A 16952-nucleotide genomic window follows, 5' to 3' on the forward strand; every position below is an offset into this window, starting at 1 on the left:
AATATCTGACTAAACTATTTGATTGATATGGTAATGGTATAGATATAAAAAGCACAATTACTTGTAATTAATCTTAGGATATATTTTAGGATATATATTAGAGGAAATATACATCCATCCTAAAGCGTATTCCTTATTTTCTTATGAGAAAGTAATTTAAGATGCTCCAAACCTCTTTAAAAATTTTTTATTTCTGGGACTGGAGAGATGGCTCAGCGGTTAAGAACACTGACTGCTCTTGCAAATCAATGAAATGTTGAATGGTTAAAAATAATTAGAATCAAGTCCTGTAAAATGGCGGGTACATTCTGTTCTGATGACATGGAGTAATTGGCAGCTATCTGTGCATGTTTCTTTAAATGCAAAAACATTTCCAAAGCATCAGAAATCATGCATCATATAATTTATAACTGTACTAGTTATAAGATAAAATATATTATAGCTGCTCTTGCAAAGGACCTGGGTTTGATTCCCAGCACCCACATGGCCGCTACAAACTGTCCTTAACTCCAGTTCCAGGGGAATCCGGATCCCTCTTCTGACCTCTGCGGCATTGCATGACATGGGTGCACTCACATACATGCAGGCAAGATACTCATACACATAAAATAAAAAAATAATTTAAAAAGAACATTAAAATTTTTTTCACTTCGTTTGTGTTTTTTATTAAATGAAATGTTTAATTATTGAACATAAATATTTTTAAATACTCTAAATTCTAGGAATACTAGGTATCATGAATCACACTTGTAATCCTAACATTTGGGAAGCTGAGGCAGGAGAATCACTTTAGGTTCAAAGCCACCTTATACTACACAGTGAAACTCTGTCTCAAAAAGCCAAACAAAATAAAATAATTAGGAACTAGACCTAGTGGTGTGTTGACGTAGTTTAATAATCTGGTTATTATTATAACAACAAGTTCTCTGTATAAAAAAGGTGAAAAAGACTGATTTATAATGTTGCTGATTTTCTTGGTACAAATATTTGAGCTATGGCCCATTTCAGTAACCCATTTGATATCAACTGGGAGGTAAGTTTATTTATTTTTATTCATACATTTATCTTAACAGATGCAGAGAAAGCATTTAATAAAATTCATATTCCTTGAAAAACTTAGGTTTATAATGATCAGATGTTAAAAAAAAATAAAGGTTACGTATGACATACACAGCCAACATCATACTAAAAATGAAGAAGTGAAAGTGTTCTCTAAGATGAGAAACAAGGGAGGCTATTTGTTCTGATCACCCTTACTCAACAAACTAGAAGTTTTAACCTTCGTAATTAGGTAAGAGAATAAAGTAAAAGGCATACAAATAGGAAAGGAGAAAGGCAAATCATTCTGTGTGCTAGGGGAAAAAAAAAATCAATCCCATAATTGGCTATCATAAGTCTATATAAATTGACTCCAAAACACCATTAACCTAGATGATTTGATATTGAAACCTTTGAGCTATCTACAAAACTATTTCTCAAAATACAAATTTCAGGTTACAAGTTTAATAGCCTCATTATTTAATATGAATAGCTAAAAATTTAAAGTATCACCATTCTACAAAGCAAATGTCATTACCAACTTTATTGCTGATGTAGCAGAGCTAGTTACATAGCTCTATGAAAGAAATTTAACATTATGCTACATACTGTGTCAACCTGCTACTCTCTAAAATCTAGGAAACATTTAATATTAGATAAGATTTTTTAATTAAAAGCATCTTTGTTTTACTGATTCCAAAGTAAAATATGAATTTAGCTTAGAAAACAGGTAGTTTTAAAACGTTAAGGAAAGGGGCTGGAGAGATGGCTCAGCGGTTAAGAGCACCGACTGCTCTTGCAGAGGACCTGGGTTCGATTCTCAGCACCCACATGGTGGCTATGAACCATCCTTCACTCGAGTTCCAGGGGAATCTGATGCCCTCTTCTGACCGCGGCATTGCACGACACAGGTGCACTTACATACATGTAGGCAATGCACTCATACACATAAAATAAAAATAATAAATAAAATATATATTTTTTAAAGTTAAGGAAAAAGCCAGGCGTGGTGACGCACACCGTTAATCCTAGCACTTGGGAGGCGGAGGCAGGCGGATCTTTGTGGGTTCGAGGCCAGCCTGGTCTACACAGTGAGTTCCAGGACAGCTGGGGCTACAGAGAGACCCTGTCTCAAAAAAAAAAGTTAAGGAAAAAAGTCAAAGTGCTATATTTTATTATCTAAAATAACATTATTTACATTTTCATTTACACATAGGTATAAATTTTTTCTTTTTTCTTTCTTTTTGGTGGGACTAGAACTCACAGGCTAGCATTCTACGCACCTGCCCTAAGCATGTATTTTCCCATATAAGAACATTATCATGAAGAGCATTCATATAGACTGTACAAATTCGAATTACCATCCTATATTTGTGTTTTAAATTGAAATAAAATACTGGCAGAATTTTGGAGAAAAAGTTGTTGTTGGCCTTTCAACAGACTATTTTAGCCTTTATAATAACAGATAGAAATATCTCTGAGTTTGTCAAATTTGGCTATGTATATAGTCTGTCAGACTAGTTTAAGTGGTATTTTTTCTAAATATTATGGGAAAGATATTGCAAAAAAACTTGGATAAATGAAGATTTGTTGTGGTTTGTATTATTTTCTCAGCAATTCTATACCCTTGCTCCTTCTGGAAGTATAGAATATTCCTTTGGCATTTACAGCCTTTGCAAAGTTTCCCAAATTGATACCTTAATTTCTTTCTTTCCATCTGGTACAGGATTGCTAAGATATATTAAAGCATTCTTTAAGTGGCCCTTTAAAGTACTTGAATGTATATGATGAAATGAGGAACTAAATTTTTAATGTCTTTGTCACTAAAACAAACACAAAGACATTACAATACCTTTTATTGTATAAATAAAGCAGTATAGAATTAAGAAGATAATATTTTTGCTCCCAAACACCCTGGACACAGTGACCAACAGACAATCGTGGGCCACGTGTTAGTGAGAGCACTCTACACTTCACCTTGGACTCAAATATTTTCAAATTAGGTTCTCCACCTCCATTTTGTCATAGTTTATCAACAGTGAAATTTTACTTTTTGCCTATACCATTTTTTTAGAAGCTCTACTTTATTGTTTGTTGCAGCTGGTTTTCTGGCTGTTCTCTCTGCCTGTTGCACACTGAAATGTTTAGAAAGTCTCATGGCCTTGGCTTGAACTACAAGTTCATGAAAAGATGTTTCTTGAGTATATTCTCAAACCACACATTAACTAAATTTCTAATTTTTACTAATTTACTTTTCTAACTTGAAAACTAATCTTTTACCTTGATTAGAACATTCTTTAAAATTGTTCAATGAGTCCAGTTCTTTAGTTTCAGTGTAAGCTCTGTATACACTCTGTATCATGTACCTAAGTCCACATCCTCTCTTCAGGTCATCCCAGAATTCATTTCATTTTCTATCTCGTCCAAATATACTTTAGATTTTTTAAATCTTTTCTTCACCTCATTGCAAGAACTAATAGCAGTTTTAGATATTTTTCATGACAATAAAAATGCTTTTAAAAATACTTTTGTGGTACCACATATACAATAAAGTTGTATTGAGCTGCATAGACTAAAATCCAACTCACTGGAAAAGCAACTGTACCTGAGAATGAAGGAGTCCAAATTTAGCAAAATGCCCACTCACTGCATGCCCCAATGGCCTTTAGATCACTCAAGCATGAAAATAGCCTCAAATATAAAAGTATGACCAGGAAAATGATCATACATACTACATATTGATTTGTAGATAAGCCCATGCACTCTTCTGCATCTGTTTATTTTTCCTTAGAGAAGTGGGGTAGGCATAGGTTAACTGAATTTCTTTTAAAAGCATTAAAAAACAGCTTGTTTTTTGTTTAAGGCATACTCGCTAAACATGGAAGGAGACACATTATTTTGTAGAAAAGAAAGTTTCCGTTAAGCTACAACTAAGGGATTTTCTACATGTTTCTGTAGACAGTTCAGGCTTCTTTTGACATCATTTTTAATAAACAGCAATACAATCCCAGATAACTTGAGTAAATGAATGCATTTGCAACATTCATTTGGCATCACATTCTCTTGATGATTATGGCATTTGATATGTTCTTTTATGCCCTCTTTGTCAGCCTGGTTCTTCATGTCAATCTATAGTCTTTTATGTGGTTAACTTGACAGATGCAGGAAATTGCTGCCAAGCTTTGAAATGAATTTTTTCAGCAGTGGCATCTGGGTATCAGATGGTCCTCTTGGCTGGCCTCTTGTCTTGCTGCATGTTGGTTTTAGTGGGGTCTGGTGTAGCATCACCTGTTGCTATGCTCCCTTTTCCTCCCATATGTCCATTTCCCATGATTCAAGGATGAAAGTGAGAATAAAAGCTACATTTCTGTCTCTATTTGAGAAAAAAATCTACAGAAATATGTTACAAGGTGCAGAGTTCTCTCTCTGACAAAGGGATACTTCCCTTTGGCTGGCATGCCTAACCAGCTAAGAATTTGGTTGCAAAGACCAAGCTTTATAAGCATTTTAGAGGAGAGGCAAGAAGAAGGCTGCTGATTAATTAGCGGAAGTGTCAAAGCTGCTTTATTTCCTTTGATTTGCATTAAGCCAAACTGTTCCTATTGTTATAGAACATAATTAAGGGAAATCATATTTTCATTTTCCTTACATGTTTGTATTTAATTCGTATTTAATAAATTGCATTTCACCTAGAGCTCTAAGTTCTGAAATGAAAATTATTGTATCAGAAATAATTTATCTTGACAACTTCCAGAAGTCCAAAATGGCACTCTTTTCATCCATATCATGTTTTTAAAACAGTAAGAGCAACAGGAAGTCACTGTTAGGAGGAAGATTCTCTTCATATTACTAAATTGGAGTGAACATGGAAGCTTAGAAAGTTCAAAGTGTGCTAAAAAACAAAACAAAACAAAACAAAACAAAAACTAAAAAAAAAAAACAAAAAAACCCTGACTCTCAAGGTCTCTGTCTTCTGTCCTTTGATGTTCATCTTGTGGCCCCAGTCCTTCCCATAGAGCCCATTGCTTTTAGAAGTACCATAAATTTAAAAGAGTTCAGGGACACAATTGCACTGAACTCCCTCAAAGGTAGGAATTTAATTAACTAGATTCTAACTCATAGTCCCTAGGACTAAACACTTTTGTAATTGCTTAAGGCATTGTTCCTTAACAACATCAAAATGTGAGTTCTATGTTATAAAGCTCTATCTTGCAAATGGTTTGCAAAAGGGTTTTTTCTTATGCATTTTTGGTTATGCCGATACCAGGATGATTATCCTCCCATTTTCCAGATCTCTTCTGGTAGTTATGCTCATGATCAGTCCAAATTTAATGGCTCTATTTATTCTAGAATTACAATGATTAAATTGAACTCTAAGAGGTGTTTTAAGGATTTTTTTTTTTTTTTTAAAAGTCAGTCTACTCAGGAGGCAGAGGTAACCAGATGGCCCATGAGTTCAAGACCAGGCTGGACTACATAGTGAATTCCAGGCTACGAAGGCTACATAGTGAAGCATTGTCTCAATAAAGGAAAAAATGTCAGTCTTTAATGTGTAGTGATTGCTTCTTGTACCTAATAATTATGCTAAAAACTATGGGAAATGCAGGTAAATTATATAAATTATCTGCCCCTTAATAAGCATATGGTTTTAATATAGTGGTACCTAACATGCCCCCAACATTTACCATACAACACATGTTATTCTCAGTGATTTCTAGAATTAAATAATTCGATTCTCACAGCTTAATCAGATGCCTTTTATTATCATTATCACTTTCTTTCAGGTAAGGAAAAGGCCCAAGAGGTTAAATAATTTGCCCAAGGTCTTTTGAGCCAGCATTTGATCCCAGGCAGTCTGTTTCCAGAAAATATACTCTTTATTTATTTATGTGTATGAGTGTATAGCCTATATGTAGGTGCACCCGTGTCATACAATGCCCGTGAGGTCAGAAGAGGGTATCTGATTCCCCTGGAAGTGAAGTTACAGACAGTTACTAGCCACCATGTGGGTTCTGGGAATCAAACCTGGGTCCTCTGCAAATGCAGCCAATGTCATCTCTCCAGCCCACAGAAAATACACTCTTAATCTCTATATTTTATGGCCTCTCATGTAGTAGTATTTTAAAAAATTAAAAATAAAAACTGTAGGGGTTGACGAGTTGGCTCAGCAGTAAAGAGTACTGACTACTCCTCCTGAGGACCGAGATTTATATCCCAGCACCCACATGGCAATTAACAACTATCTGTAAGTCAAGTTCCAGGGTATCCAATGCCCTCTTCTGGCCTCCATGGGCATTGCATGCACATGGTACATGCAGATAAAATATTCATACACATAAAATAACAATAAATTAATTAAAAATTCTTAAAGAGTGTAAATAAGTTTTAAAAAACTTAAGAACTGGAAAACAATGTAATTCAAGCTTTTTGCTACCTCTGAGGTTTTGCACTTTCTATACTTAGAGGGGACAGCAAGAGAGGGTAGTAGTGCTCTTCCCCATCCTTTGAGTTCCCTCAGAACTCTGACCTAATCAGCCTGTCAAGTAAGCAGTCGCTGAACATCCTTTGCACCTGTTTTTCCTCACTCACATTTCCTGCCTGCTTCTAGGAAGCACTTAGTTTTGCAATACCTGGAGGATAGTGATCGTGGCGTAATGAGAAGACAGAAAAGACAAATGTTATCATTTCAAGGAGTTGCTGGATTCTGTAGTGCGGTAATAAACTGAGAATAAAGTCACACTGTTCTGAGGTAAAATTGAGAATGAATAAAGGAACTTCGGCTCTATGATATTTTCCTCAATAAAATATTACCCACTGAAATAAGAGAGCACTGTTAGAAACAGCATTTCAGAATTTATCTCCAGGGAATCAGATATGAGGGGGCCTCTCCAGTGTTGTCAGGAAGTGGTTTCTCTTCACAATCAAGTCATCTTAGCTGTATTGTTGACACAGTTCCTTTCCTTTCTTTCATATTTTTTTAACAGAAAGGTTGTGGGTATCACCTGGATCTGTTAATGGTGGCTGTCATGCTTGGGGTGTGCTCCATCATGGGCCTGCCGTGGTTTGTGGCTGCCACTGTCCTCTCCATCACACATGTCAACAGCCTGAAACTGGAATCAGAATGCTCAGCTCCAGGAGAACAACCCAAATTTCTCGGCATTCGAGAACAAAGGGTTACTGGGCTTATGATTTTTATTCTTATGGGTTCATCAGTCTTTATGACCAGTATTCTGAAGGTAAAGAAATCATCCCTTTCAAATTTGAGATAAAATAAATATATGTATGTTTAAATTTTTCATTTTGAGTTAAGGCATAAATTAGTAAATATTGTGTGGCCTGAGATGAAAGTGGTATTTTTTACCATATTTTTTATAATTCTTTCATCTAAAAGATTAAAATTTTGTCTTGTGTTTTAGAATCTTAAATGAAAATATATACTGGAAAAGTGAAATGTGATGTGTGCTTTCAAGCTATGGGAAAAAGTAACTCTTTCTGACTTACTTGTAGCCTGAATTCACTGCAGACCTACTATGTTTAAGTTTTTAATTTGGGGGCTCAGACAGCTTGAATATTATTAGCTGTAAGTAGCAATGCAGACATGACAAACGGCAGGGTTATGTGGCAGCTTTATGTTTGGAAGGCTCTGTGTGAACACTACTTGTGCACCATCAATGCATATAAGTATTTTTCACACTTAAAATTATTGAATTTATTATGAATAACAGTAAAGAGTGATTGTTTTGCTGTGCAATTCTGGCAGGTATTCCAATGGTGTGTTATTTGCATTATAAATTATCACTCATTTTGGTTGCCAATAATTTAAAATATTAATTGAATCATTTAATAATTTACACAGCTCCTTGTATGTAATCATTGAAACAAGTATATTTGTAATATAAGTAATTTTTATGTAGAATAAGAATGATCTTTCCAAATAAAAGAGATTTGAACAATCTGCACATTTACAAATATCTGCCATACTTAAGAACTCCATTTTAAAAGTAAGCTTCATTCTTCACCATTAATTTAAATATCTTGCTGTTCTGAAATAAAATTTAAACTAAATAGTATAATAGTTCATATTTATTTTGACACAATAATAGTTTATATCACTGTTTATCATGTATCATGTGATTCTTACAGATACCTTTAATACTTTATAACTATCCCATTGCTATAATGTCTTTTTAGATATTAAGAACTAAGATCCAGGCAGCTTAACTTGTTTAATGTTATACAGAAAAAAAACAAAAACAAAAACAAAAAACGATGCTAAGGTAGAATTTGAAACTATGTCTTGTGGTTCTGTACTATAATTGCTTCTAAAATTCTTTTACCTGTTTTTTTTTTTTATTTTCTAAGTACAAAATTGAATGACCACGTATTGATAAATAATGTGTGTTGTTTCCTTCATTGCTCTTTTATAGTTTATTCCCATGCCAGTGTTATATGGAGTGTTTCTTTACATGGGTGCTTCATCTTTAAAGGGAATTCAGGTAAATTACTTTCAATCCTACAAGTATATCTGTGGTATAAGGTCTGGATGCTGAGTTATATGACAGTTGAAAAAGGTATCAACTGAGGAGAGACTTTGAGACCACACCTAAATTTCATCAAACTGACCAGAATTGCAGAAGTTAAAGATCCTCTGTTAGGCAAGCACCCTATCATGGAGCTACCTCTCTACTCCCAAAGATGTATAATCTTGAATGACTCTGTGTGTGTGTGTGTGTGTGTGTGTGTGTGTGTGTGGTCTCAGAGCATCCAAAGTAAGTTCTAATAATTTACCTGTGAATTAGAATAGAAACTATTTGGGAGAGAACTGAGGCCCAGACATGTTGACACATGACTTTCAGTTGAGTGCAGAGCCTAAAGTGCGCGCGTGTGTGCGTGTGTGTTTTCATGTATATGGGTTGTGCTTGTGTGTGGAGGCTAGAAGACAACCTTGGATGTTGTTCCTTAGGAGCTATCCACCTTGTTTTTGTGACATGGACCTCTCACTGGCCTGGAACTCACTGACTAGGTTAGTCTGAGTGGCCCATGAACCACAGGGATTTATCTGTCTCTGCTTTCCCAGCACTGGGATTACCAGCATACAGTGCATCACTATGCCTGGCTTTTTAATGTGGCCTCTGAGGATCTACCTCAAGTCTTTATGCCTTGCAAGGCAAGCACTTTACCACTTGAGCTATATTCCTAGCCCTTAAAATATTTGTATTTACCATAAATATATTAACACTGAATGCTTAACTTTTACTACCATTCTTTTAGAAAATGAAGTACATTATATATACATATGTATATATATATATATGTAAAACAACCATTGATGCTCTATCAAACCATATTTATGGACATCTATTCATGACAATAGAAAAATGCCTCATGAAAAACAGAAATAATCTGTTTAAAAAATGTTCATTATAACACATAATGCTAAAACTTTGGAAACAGCCCAATTACCCAATAGCATTAAAATAATTAAGCACATTCATTGAAAATTCATGATGATAATGATCACCAAAGAAACATGGTAAAAGTACTTATTGTACAAAGGGGGGAATAAAACCTACCACACATTTATAAAGCATTAGCTTGATCTGGATTAAAAAATCAAGGTGGAAAAATAAACATAATTTCTGCAAAGAGTGAAAGCCTGGTTAATTTTCTTTTTCATTGATGTTTGTTTTTATTCTATTACAATTACACAATAGAATTGTTTTAAAAATTAAACCAAAACAAAGGCATAAGGTAAGGCACTTTCAAATGTAAAGGAAACTGTGCACTTAAATACTGCTTATATAAGTATTTAGGTGTTTCTTTAGTTTTCTATTGCAGCCTAAAATATTGCTACATAGTTTAAATAGCTTAAAACAAGAATTCTTCATTAGAATGAGAGTTATGATAGTCATGAATCTGGGAGTGAATTAACCGGGTGGTTCTGGCTCAAAATATTACCTCAAAATATTACCACATCATGTTGTCATGATGTGGACAACAGTTGCCAGCATCTGAAGACTTGATAGAGTGGAGGACCAGCAATATAGCTTATTACAGAATTGTAGGCAATAGGCATCATTATCTTTTCCATACTTGTTAGTAGGAGGCTTCAGATTTTTGCCACAAGTGCGACTCCATACTTTCATGTGCTCACATGGAAGCCAATTTCCTCAGATGAGCAATATAAATTTTTTTTGGTGTGTGTGTGTGTGTGTGTGTGTGTGTGTGTGTGTGTGTGTGTAAGAGAGGAGAAGACAGAGAGGGTATGGATAAAGTTATAAAGACTTTTGGTTTGTTTTCCAAAATTACATGTGGTTATGTCAGTGTTTCTCTTCTTCTGTTTGTCAGAAGTGAGTCATTAAATCTAAGTTTTGTAAAAGAGGAGGAAAGTTAGACCTCATCTTTTGAAGATCAAAAAGGTTGCAGATATATTAAAATCCTCCGTGAGCATATTCTAAATCTCCAGAGAACTATTAGCAAATTCTTCCTGTTAATTTCTTTTAGGATGTTACAAGTTGACTAATGAGTGTTCCCTCAAAATTACTTTGTGTAATTACAACAAAAACAAAACAAACCAAAAATAAAAAACACTGACAGAAACAACTTAAGAGAGGAAAGATTTATTTTGGCTCATGGTTTCAAGGGATTTCGATCCCTCATAGCAGGAAGGCATGGTAGAATAACACGGAGTAGTGGTTGGTCACATGGCAGCAGACCAGAAAGCAGACTGTAGAAAGTGATCCAGGATCTGGCTGTAACTTTCAAGGGCAGGCTCCACCCACTAAAAGTTCTACAATCTCCAAGGGGGATCCACCACTGGGGATCAAGTGCTCAGAATATGAGCCTGTTGTGGGGACATTTAGATTTTAACCTCAACAGAAGAGCACTTAAAGACAGGTTAAAAAGCCATGTCAGGATAGAGATAAAGACTGACCTCTTGCTGCCACAAGCCAAAGATACCTGAAGTCAGCAAGAGCTGAAAAGTTTTCTCTCCTTGGGCCTGAAGAGGGCTCTTGGTCCAGCCAAGCTCTTGGTTTTGGACTTCTGGCCTCCCACCACTGTGGCAATACGTTTTTATTGCATTGAATCAAAATGCTGTGCTAATTACTTATACAGCCTTACGAAATGAATACAGACTTCTACTTAAATGCACTTTTGAATTTATAACAATACTATTCAGCCAAAACACTTTAGTGTTCTTGATAAAGATTAAATATGAGGTCTATTTATTGTGTAGATCTTTTACAACTAAAAATATGTAAAGTGTAGCTTTTACTATGCTGTACCTAGTCTTATTTATGATCAAAACGTACAGAACAATGATCTAACTGGGAAGCAGGAAGCACAGTCTCTAATCCTGACGGAAAACCCTACCGGCTTCTGGCTTTGGGAGAGGCAGCATTCAGGACTTGGGACAGTGTTTGGAGTCAGAACTGAGGTAGAAGTTCAGTGTGAAGCCATTGTTAGATACCAGAACATGTAAAATACAGAGACACTGTGCCTCTGTTCATCTCAACACCAGTTCAAGCAAACTAGGGAGAGGGGATGACTGAGAACTGTTACGTGTCTAAAATTTTAGTCAAATATGATTTTTTAAAATCAGTTTTTAAGTTTTATCTATGAAAAATGTTTTTCTAGGTTTATTTTGGTAAGACTGTTAGTGAAGAGTACCAGGGAAATTTCATTTATTTGCTTTGCTATTTCTTTGTTTTGTTTTATGTTTTATTTTTGCTTTTAGCAAAAGTTCCAACAAGTACTAATTTCAACTGCAAGTGAAAAGTATTTAATATTAGGCCCTAGGCTCACATAAATACAGCAATAGAAATTTAAGAAGCAGAGTAAAATCATTCTGAGAGTTTTCAACAGATTTTATCCTAATTCTACTCACTTGATTTTATATCCATGTGGTTTAGAATTAAACAAGAATGTCAAGTTTGAGTATGATTTGGGATGTGACTCAAATGAAATAGGAGAAAATATCAAAGTCCACAGGTTAAAAATAATGAATTTTAAATAACATTAATGAAATAGAAAGCCAGGACCCATGTTGAAAACATGCTCTCACACTGATATCAGGGCTCCAAGCCCAGTAGTTGAAATTCCTGCTGGGATTTGTAGCTAACTAGGTGGGGAAATGATGTATTGCTGTTGGAACATGATGAAAGCTGAATGTAAAACAGAATAGATTTATCATGATTGTTATTTCTGGGGCAGTAATAGTTAAACACATGTTAGATATCTATGTTAAATATCTCAAAGAGCATGATACTTTGTTATCATGTAAGTTGGAGGAATCTATATGTCACCTGACTTTTTGGCAGTGTTAAGGAACTTACTATGTAGGCTTCTCACTGTGAAATATGGCAGAAAAAACAGATCACAATGTTCTCATGAATGCTGTTTCTGTATTCAAATATATAACCACATCTATATTCATTCCAACATTTCAGGAATCCAAAGTAAAGCAAATGTGCCACTTAAACAATAACAATTGAAGCAGCCACTCACTGAAGTACACTTATGCAATAACAGCTTCATAAACGGAGAAATGATGGCTGGGGAAGATTCTATAGAAACAGACAGCTGCAAGCTAAAAGATTTTATTTCTTTGCTGTTCTTTCACCATGAACAAAATTGTGTCGGTTTAATGACTTCCAACTTTAAGAGCTAGAAAGTAGAAAAGACACACGCTATGCGCACATGCACACACACACACACATACACAAATGCACATACATGCACACACACACACACACACACACGCAATGAAGAGTGATGAGCCAAGAATGATGAGTTCAGCAGTGCTCTTACAGGTTTCAATCAATATCTTTGGAAGATATATGAATGAATATTGTACAGTGGATGAAATGATTGACATGTGACCCTGGTTTACATAGCTGAAGAAAAAATAATTGTACCAAGCCATAAACAGAGAACATAGAAGGAATAATAGATAGATTGGGTCTTGTTTGCTATCCTATTATATGTAAAATCAAGTTTGGACAAAACAGGATGTTTTGACCTTAACATTTCAATTCTGCTGACAGTTGTCCCTCTGTATAGTAGAGTAAGTTTAGAATATTTGCTGATAATTGCTGACTATATGCTTAGAGTAGCTAAGAAATACTGTTAATTTTAATATGTGTTTGAAAATACATAGGTTATATTAACATAAAAATTGTATGAAGTAGAATAGTGAGTAACAGAGATTAAAACTATTGTTTACTGAATAATCACCTTTTTCTAGACGTATTGTAAACCACAAAATTTAGCCTAAATTAAGCCTAAAGTGACTCACACAAAATAAAACTAATATTGCATTAAAATTTGTTCATAAGTAAAATATGCTGAAGTAAAATTCTATAAAATTTAATTAAAATTAAATCAGCCAAGTATGGTGGTGCACACCTTCAGGCTCAGCACTCAGGAGGCAGAGGCAGATGGATCTTGTGAGATGGAGGCTAGCTTTGTCTCCATAGTGAGTTCCAGGCCAGCTGGGGCTACAGTGAGACCTTGTCTCAAAGAAGACAAAAAAAAAATCATAAATCATTACATCTATCTTTAGGACAAAATTTAAATAGAAATAAGTCATCGATTACATGGATACATCAATCAAGTTGTTTCAAATATGTGTGCGTTCGTATATGTATTGTATATATGTGTGCTTGTATATGCATGTATGCATGTGTTAGAGTGCAAACACAGACGCTTGTGTGTATGTATGCATGTGTGTGGAGGTCAGAAATCAATACTACCTCAGTTGCTTTCTGCCTTGATTTTTGAGACAAGGTCTCTCACTGAACTTGGAGCTCACAGACTTGGCTAGACTGACTAGCTTTAGGTAATCCCCATGTTTCAGGCCCCACCATCCCTAGGTTTACAGACGGACGCCAATGTGTCCAGTCTTTCATTGGTGCCAAGGATCTGAAATTAGGTCCTCAGGCTTTCACAGGAGGCACTTTGTTGACTAAGCCCTCTCTCTAGCTCCCCAAATAAAATAATATAATAAAGTATAATAAAAATACATAGAAGAGGAGTGTAGCTCAGTGGTACTTGCTTAATGTGTGGGATCCTGGGTCTGATTTTTAGTAGTGCATAAAAGAAAAAAAGAAGTCAACAAAGTTTATCTGGAAAACACTCAATGAAAATTTACACAAGTCAAATCTTTATAGTTAAGAAGTGTTTCTAAAAACAGCATCAAAACCTTTGTTGGCAATCAAAGTGGCAAAATCAGAAGATCAGGGTTCCAAGACACCCTTCGTAGCAGCTGGGTGTGCCTACTTGGAGAGAACTGAGACAGAAAGCCAGGCCTTGGAGTCATTAGCATGGGAAAGCTGAAGCGATGGGGGTGGTGGACCACTCCAGGGGAGAAAGAAGTGTACAGAGCGTGGGAACCCTGGAAGCCCAATATTTGGGGGCAAAAGGAAGAGATTATAGTGTGACAAGTTAAAAGAGGATGATTTTATTTCACCTCTCAGGGCTGTAGTCCCCAAGGTAGCAAAATGTAACATTGGCTTTACTATATTTAAACCCTTTTAAACTATAGCCTACTTTCATGTAAAAGATAACATGTAATATTCATCAAACTGTAGTCTGAATTTTGTGTCCGTTCCATTGTCCTTCAGTTTTTATAGATATGTCATTTGAACCCAATTGTTTGGATTATATTGAATGTCTGTCTTACTTTTATTGTTGTCTCATTCGCAAATGCAATGTAGTCTGTTTAATCTTTTAGTTGTTTGATAGAATAAGGCTCTTCTGGATGCCAGCAAAACATCAGCCGGATTTTATATACCTAAGGCACGTACCACTCCGAAAAGTCCACCTCTTCACAGTTATTCAGATGAGTTGCCTTGGCCTTTTGTGGATCATAAAAGTTTCAAGAGCTGCTATTGTCTTTCCTATGATGGTATGAAACTTCTCTTAACTCATTTTTACTTCCACCGATTTTTGGGTCTCTTTGGAAACACACGAACTAAATTTGCAGCAATAGAGTCACTTGAATCACTTTGAACAATTGCTGGAAACCCTAGTATAAACTTCCATACTCAAAAGTAATGACTGAAACAGAGTTTGAATAAATTATGCACTTCACTGATTTCGTGTCACTTTTGTTTTGGTCATTCTGAATTAACTTAATTGAAACCGAATTGGAAATGCAAATTTTCAAAATTCAGCTTTGAAGATACACAAACGTATATAAGAAGCTAGGAGGATTTTAAAAATTAAATTAACTGGATGCTTCAGACTAATTTCAAATACATGAAAAGTATAATTAATTTGAATTACATTATAAAAATTATTGGCATGTATAATAATCTAATGTTCACTTACAGTTCAAACTTTTAACTATGTACTTAGGGAAGCATAGTCTAATGTATTTTGTAGTTTTAAAAACAGCTTCTTTGAAATGTCTTTAACACTGGGTTAAATCTTTAATTTCATTCTGGTGATATGATAAGAAAAGGAAATGGTGGGAAGATCAGGCCATGTTTTATGCACATACGATTTCAGTTTTTTTAGTATCAGTCCTAATCCAAACTGACTCATTGCTACCAAAACATAAACAAGCAAATCTCTATGCCCTGTTTCAATTGTTTTCCAATTTAAGCAATTTTATTATATTCTTCAGGTGTTAGCCCTGGTATTTGTAAGAAAGTTAATGGACTTCTTATTTACCAAACGAGAACTCAGCTGGCTGGATGATTTAATGCCTGAGAGTAAGAAAAAGAAACTTGAAGATGCTGAAAAAGAAGTAAGTCAGAATAAAATGGATGTTTTATATAAGAATAAACACAGCAATAGCTCTTTTCAAAAGTATGTTGTTATATTTGTCATTAAACATTGATTATTAACAATAATAGGTAGGCTGACTTGGGAATTCAATCTTTAAAAAAATGGAGATAGGAGGAAAAGATAGAGATCACTTACGTGAGGGAAACCAATGCTTCCTGAAGCATGAAACACCCGCATTCAGTTACTCATACTTTTTGGATTCCTTACTCACGGGTGCAGAAAATTGCCAATGCTTAACTCTTTCTGAGTTATGTTAGTATAATGATTGTTTTTTTAATAGAATGTGAGAGAAGAAGAAATAAAGTGGCATGTTACTGTTGGAATTTTTCTAGTGAACAAGATTTTAACCAAAATATTTGAGTGAAAATCAAATCATTCTTAAAATAGACAAAATACTTAACACATGAACTGATTTGCTTCTAAAGTGATTTAAGGTTGAAAAAATGTTTGGGAATATTTGAGTTTTTGTTATTTTCACAGACTACTACTGATTTATTTTATTCTGTACATAGGGTAAAACTATTTTTAAGTTTTATGGCATATATAAAGTTTACATCTTAGCCTGTATCTATTTAAAGGCTATTTAATCATGCCATTTTAAAAGTATATAAAAAGATAAAGATTATAAATGAAAAAGAGCCATAACAACATTTTAACAGAATGACTGAGCCCAAAGATTATAGATTATAGAACATAAAACAAAATTTCAGTGTAGAAATGAAATGTAAAGGAAACAGTTTATGAGAATTGTGCACTGTTCTTTCTATTTTTCATGTTTCTACAGGTGGTCAGTAAATGCATTGTTTCTTTTCTATAGAGTATTTCCTCAGGATATATTTTTTCTTTCCTTTGGGGAATTCATTTATAAGCATGAAAGGGGTATTAAATTTGCTCAGTCATTTATATAGGCCAAATTATACCACAAATCTCATGAAGTGTCTGTTGAAAATATTCTACAAACATGGTTATGTAACATGCAATTGCCAATTCCTTTCTTTTTCCATGGTACTCTACTGCAGAAAATAGAAATCCACACTTAGAGACAGATCATGATGCTGCATCTTGTTTCTGTATGAATGTTTCAACTTTCCAAAACTTTGTAGAAGGCAGATACAGAA

The 16952-nt window shown here is 34.7% G+C and overlaps 1 protein-coding gene across 1 annotated transcript in view; it reads left to right on the top strand.

Moving 5' to 3' along the window:
- The window catches only part of Slc4a10 (solute carrier family 4 member 10), a gene marked incomplete in the record, with an annotated part of 363623 nt that overhangs the window by 327112 nt on the left and 19559 nt on the right, over window positions 1–16952 (top strand). The window contains 4 exon segments of the mRNA XM_008845753.2: window positions 7023–7274; window positions 8466–8534; window positions 14774–14947; window positions 15671–15793. Coding sequence (XP_008843975.1) covers window positions 7023–7274; window positions 8466–8534; window positions 14774–14947; window positions 15671–15793 — 618 coding nt within the window.

The sequence above is a fragment of the Nannospalax galili genome, unplaced genomic scaffold (genome assembly GCF_000622305.1).
Source record: "Nannospalax galili isolate Female #2095 unplaced genomic scaffold, S.galili_v1.0 scaffold540, whole genome shotgun sequence".
Lineage (NCBI taxonomy): Eukaryota > Metazoa > Chordata > Mammalia > Rodentia > Spalacidae > Nannospalax > Nannospalax galili.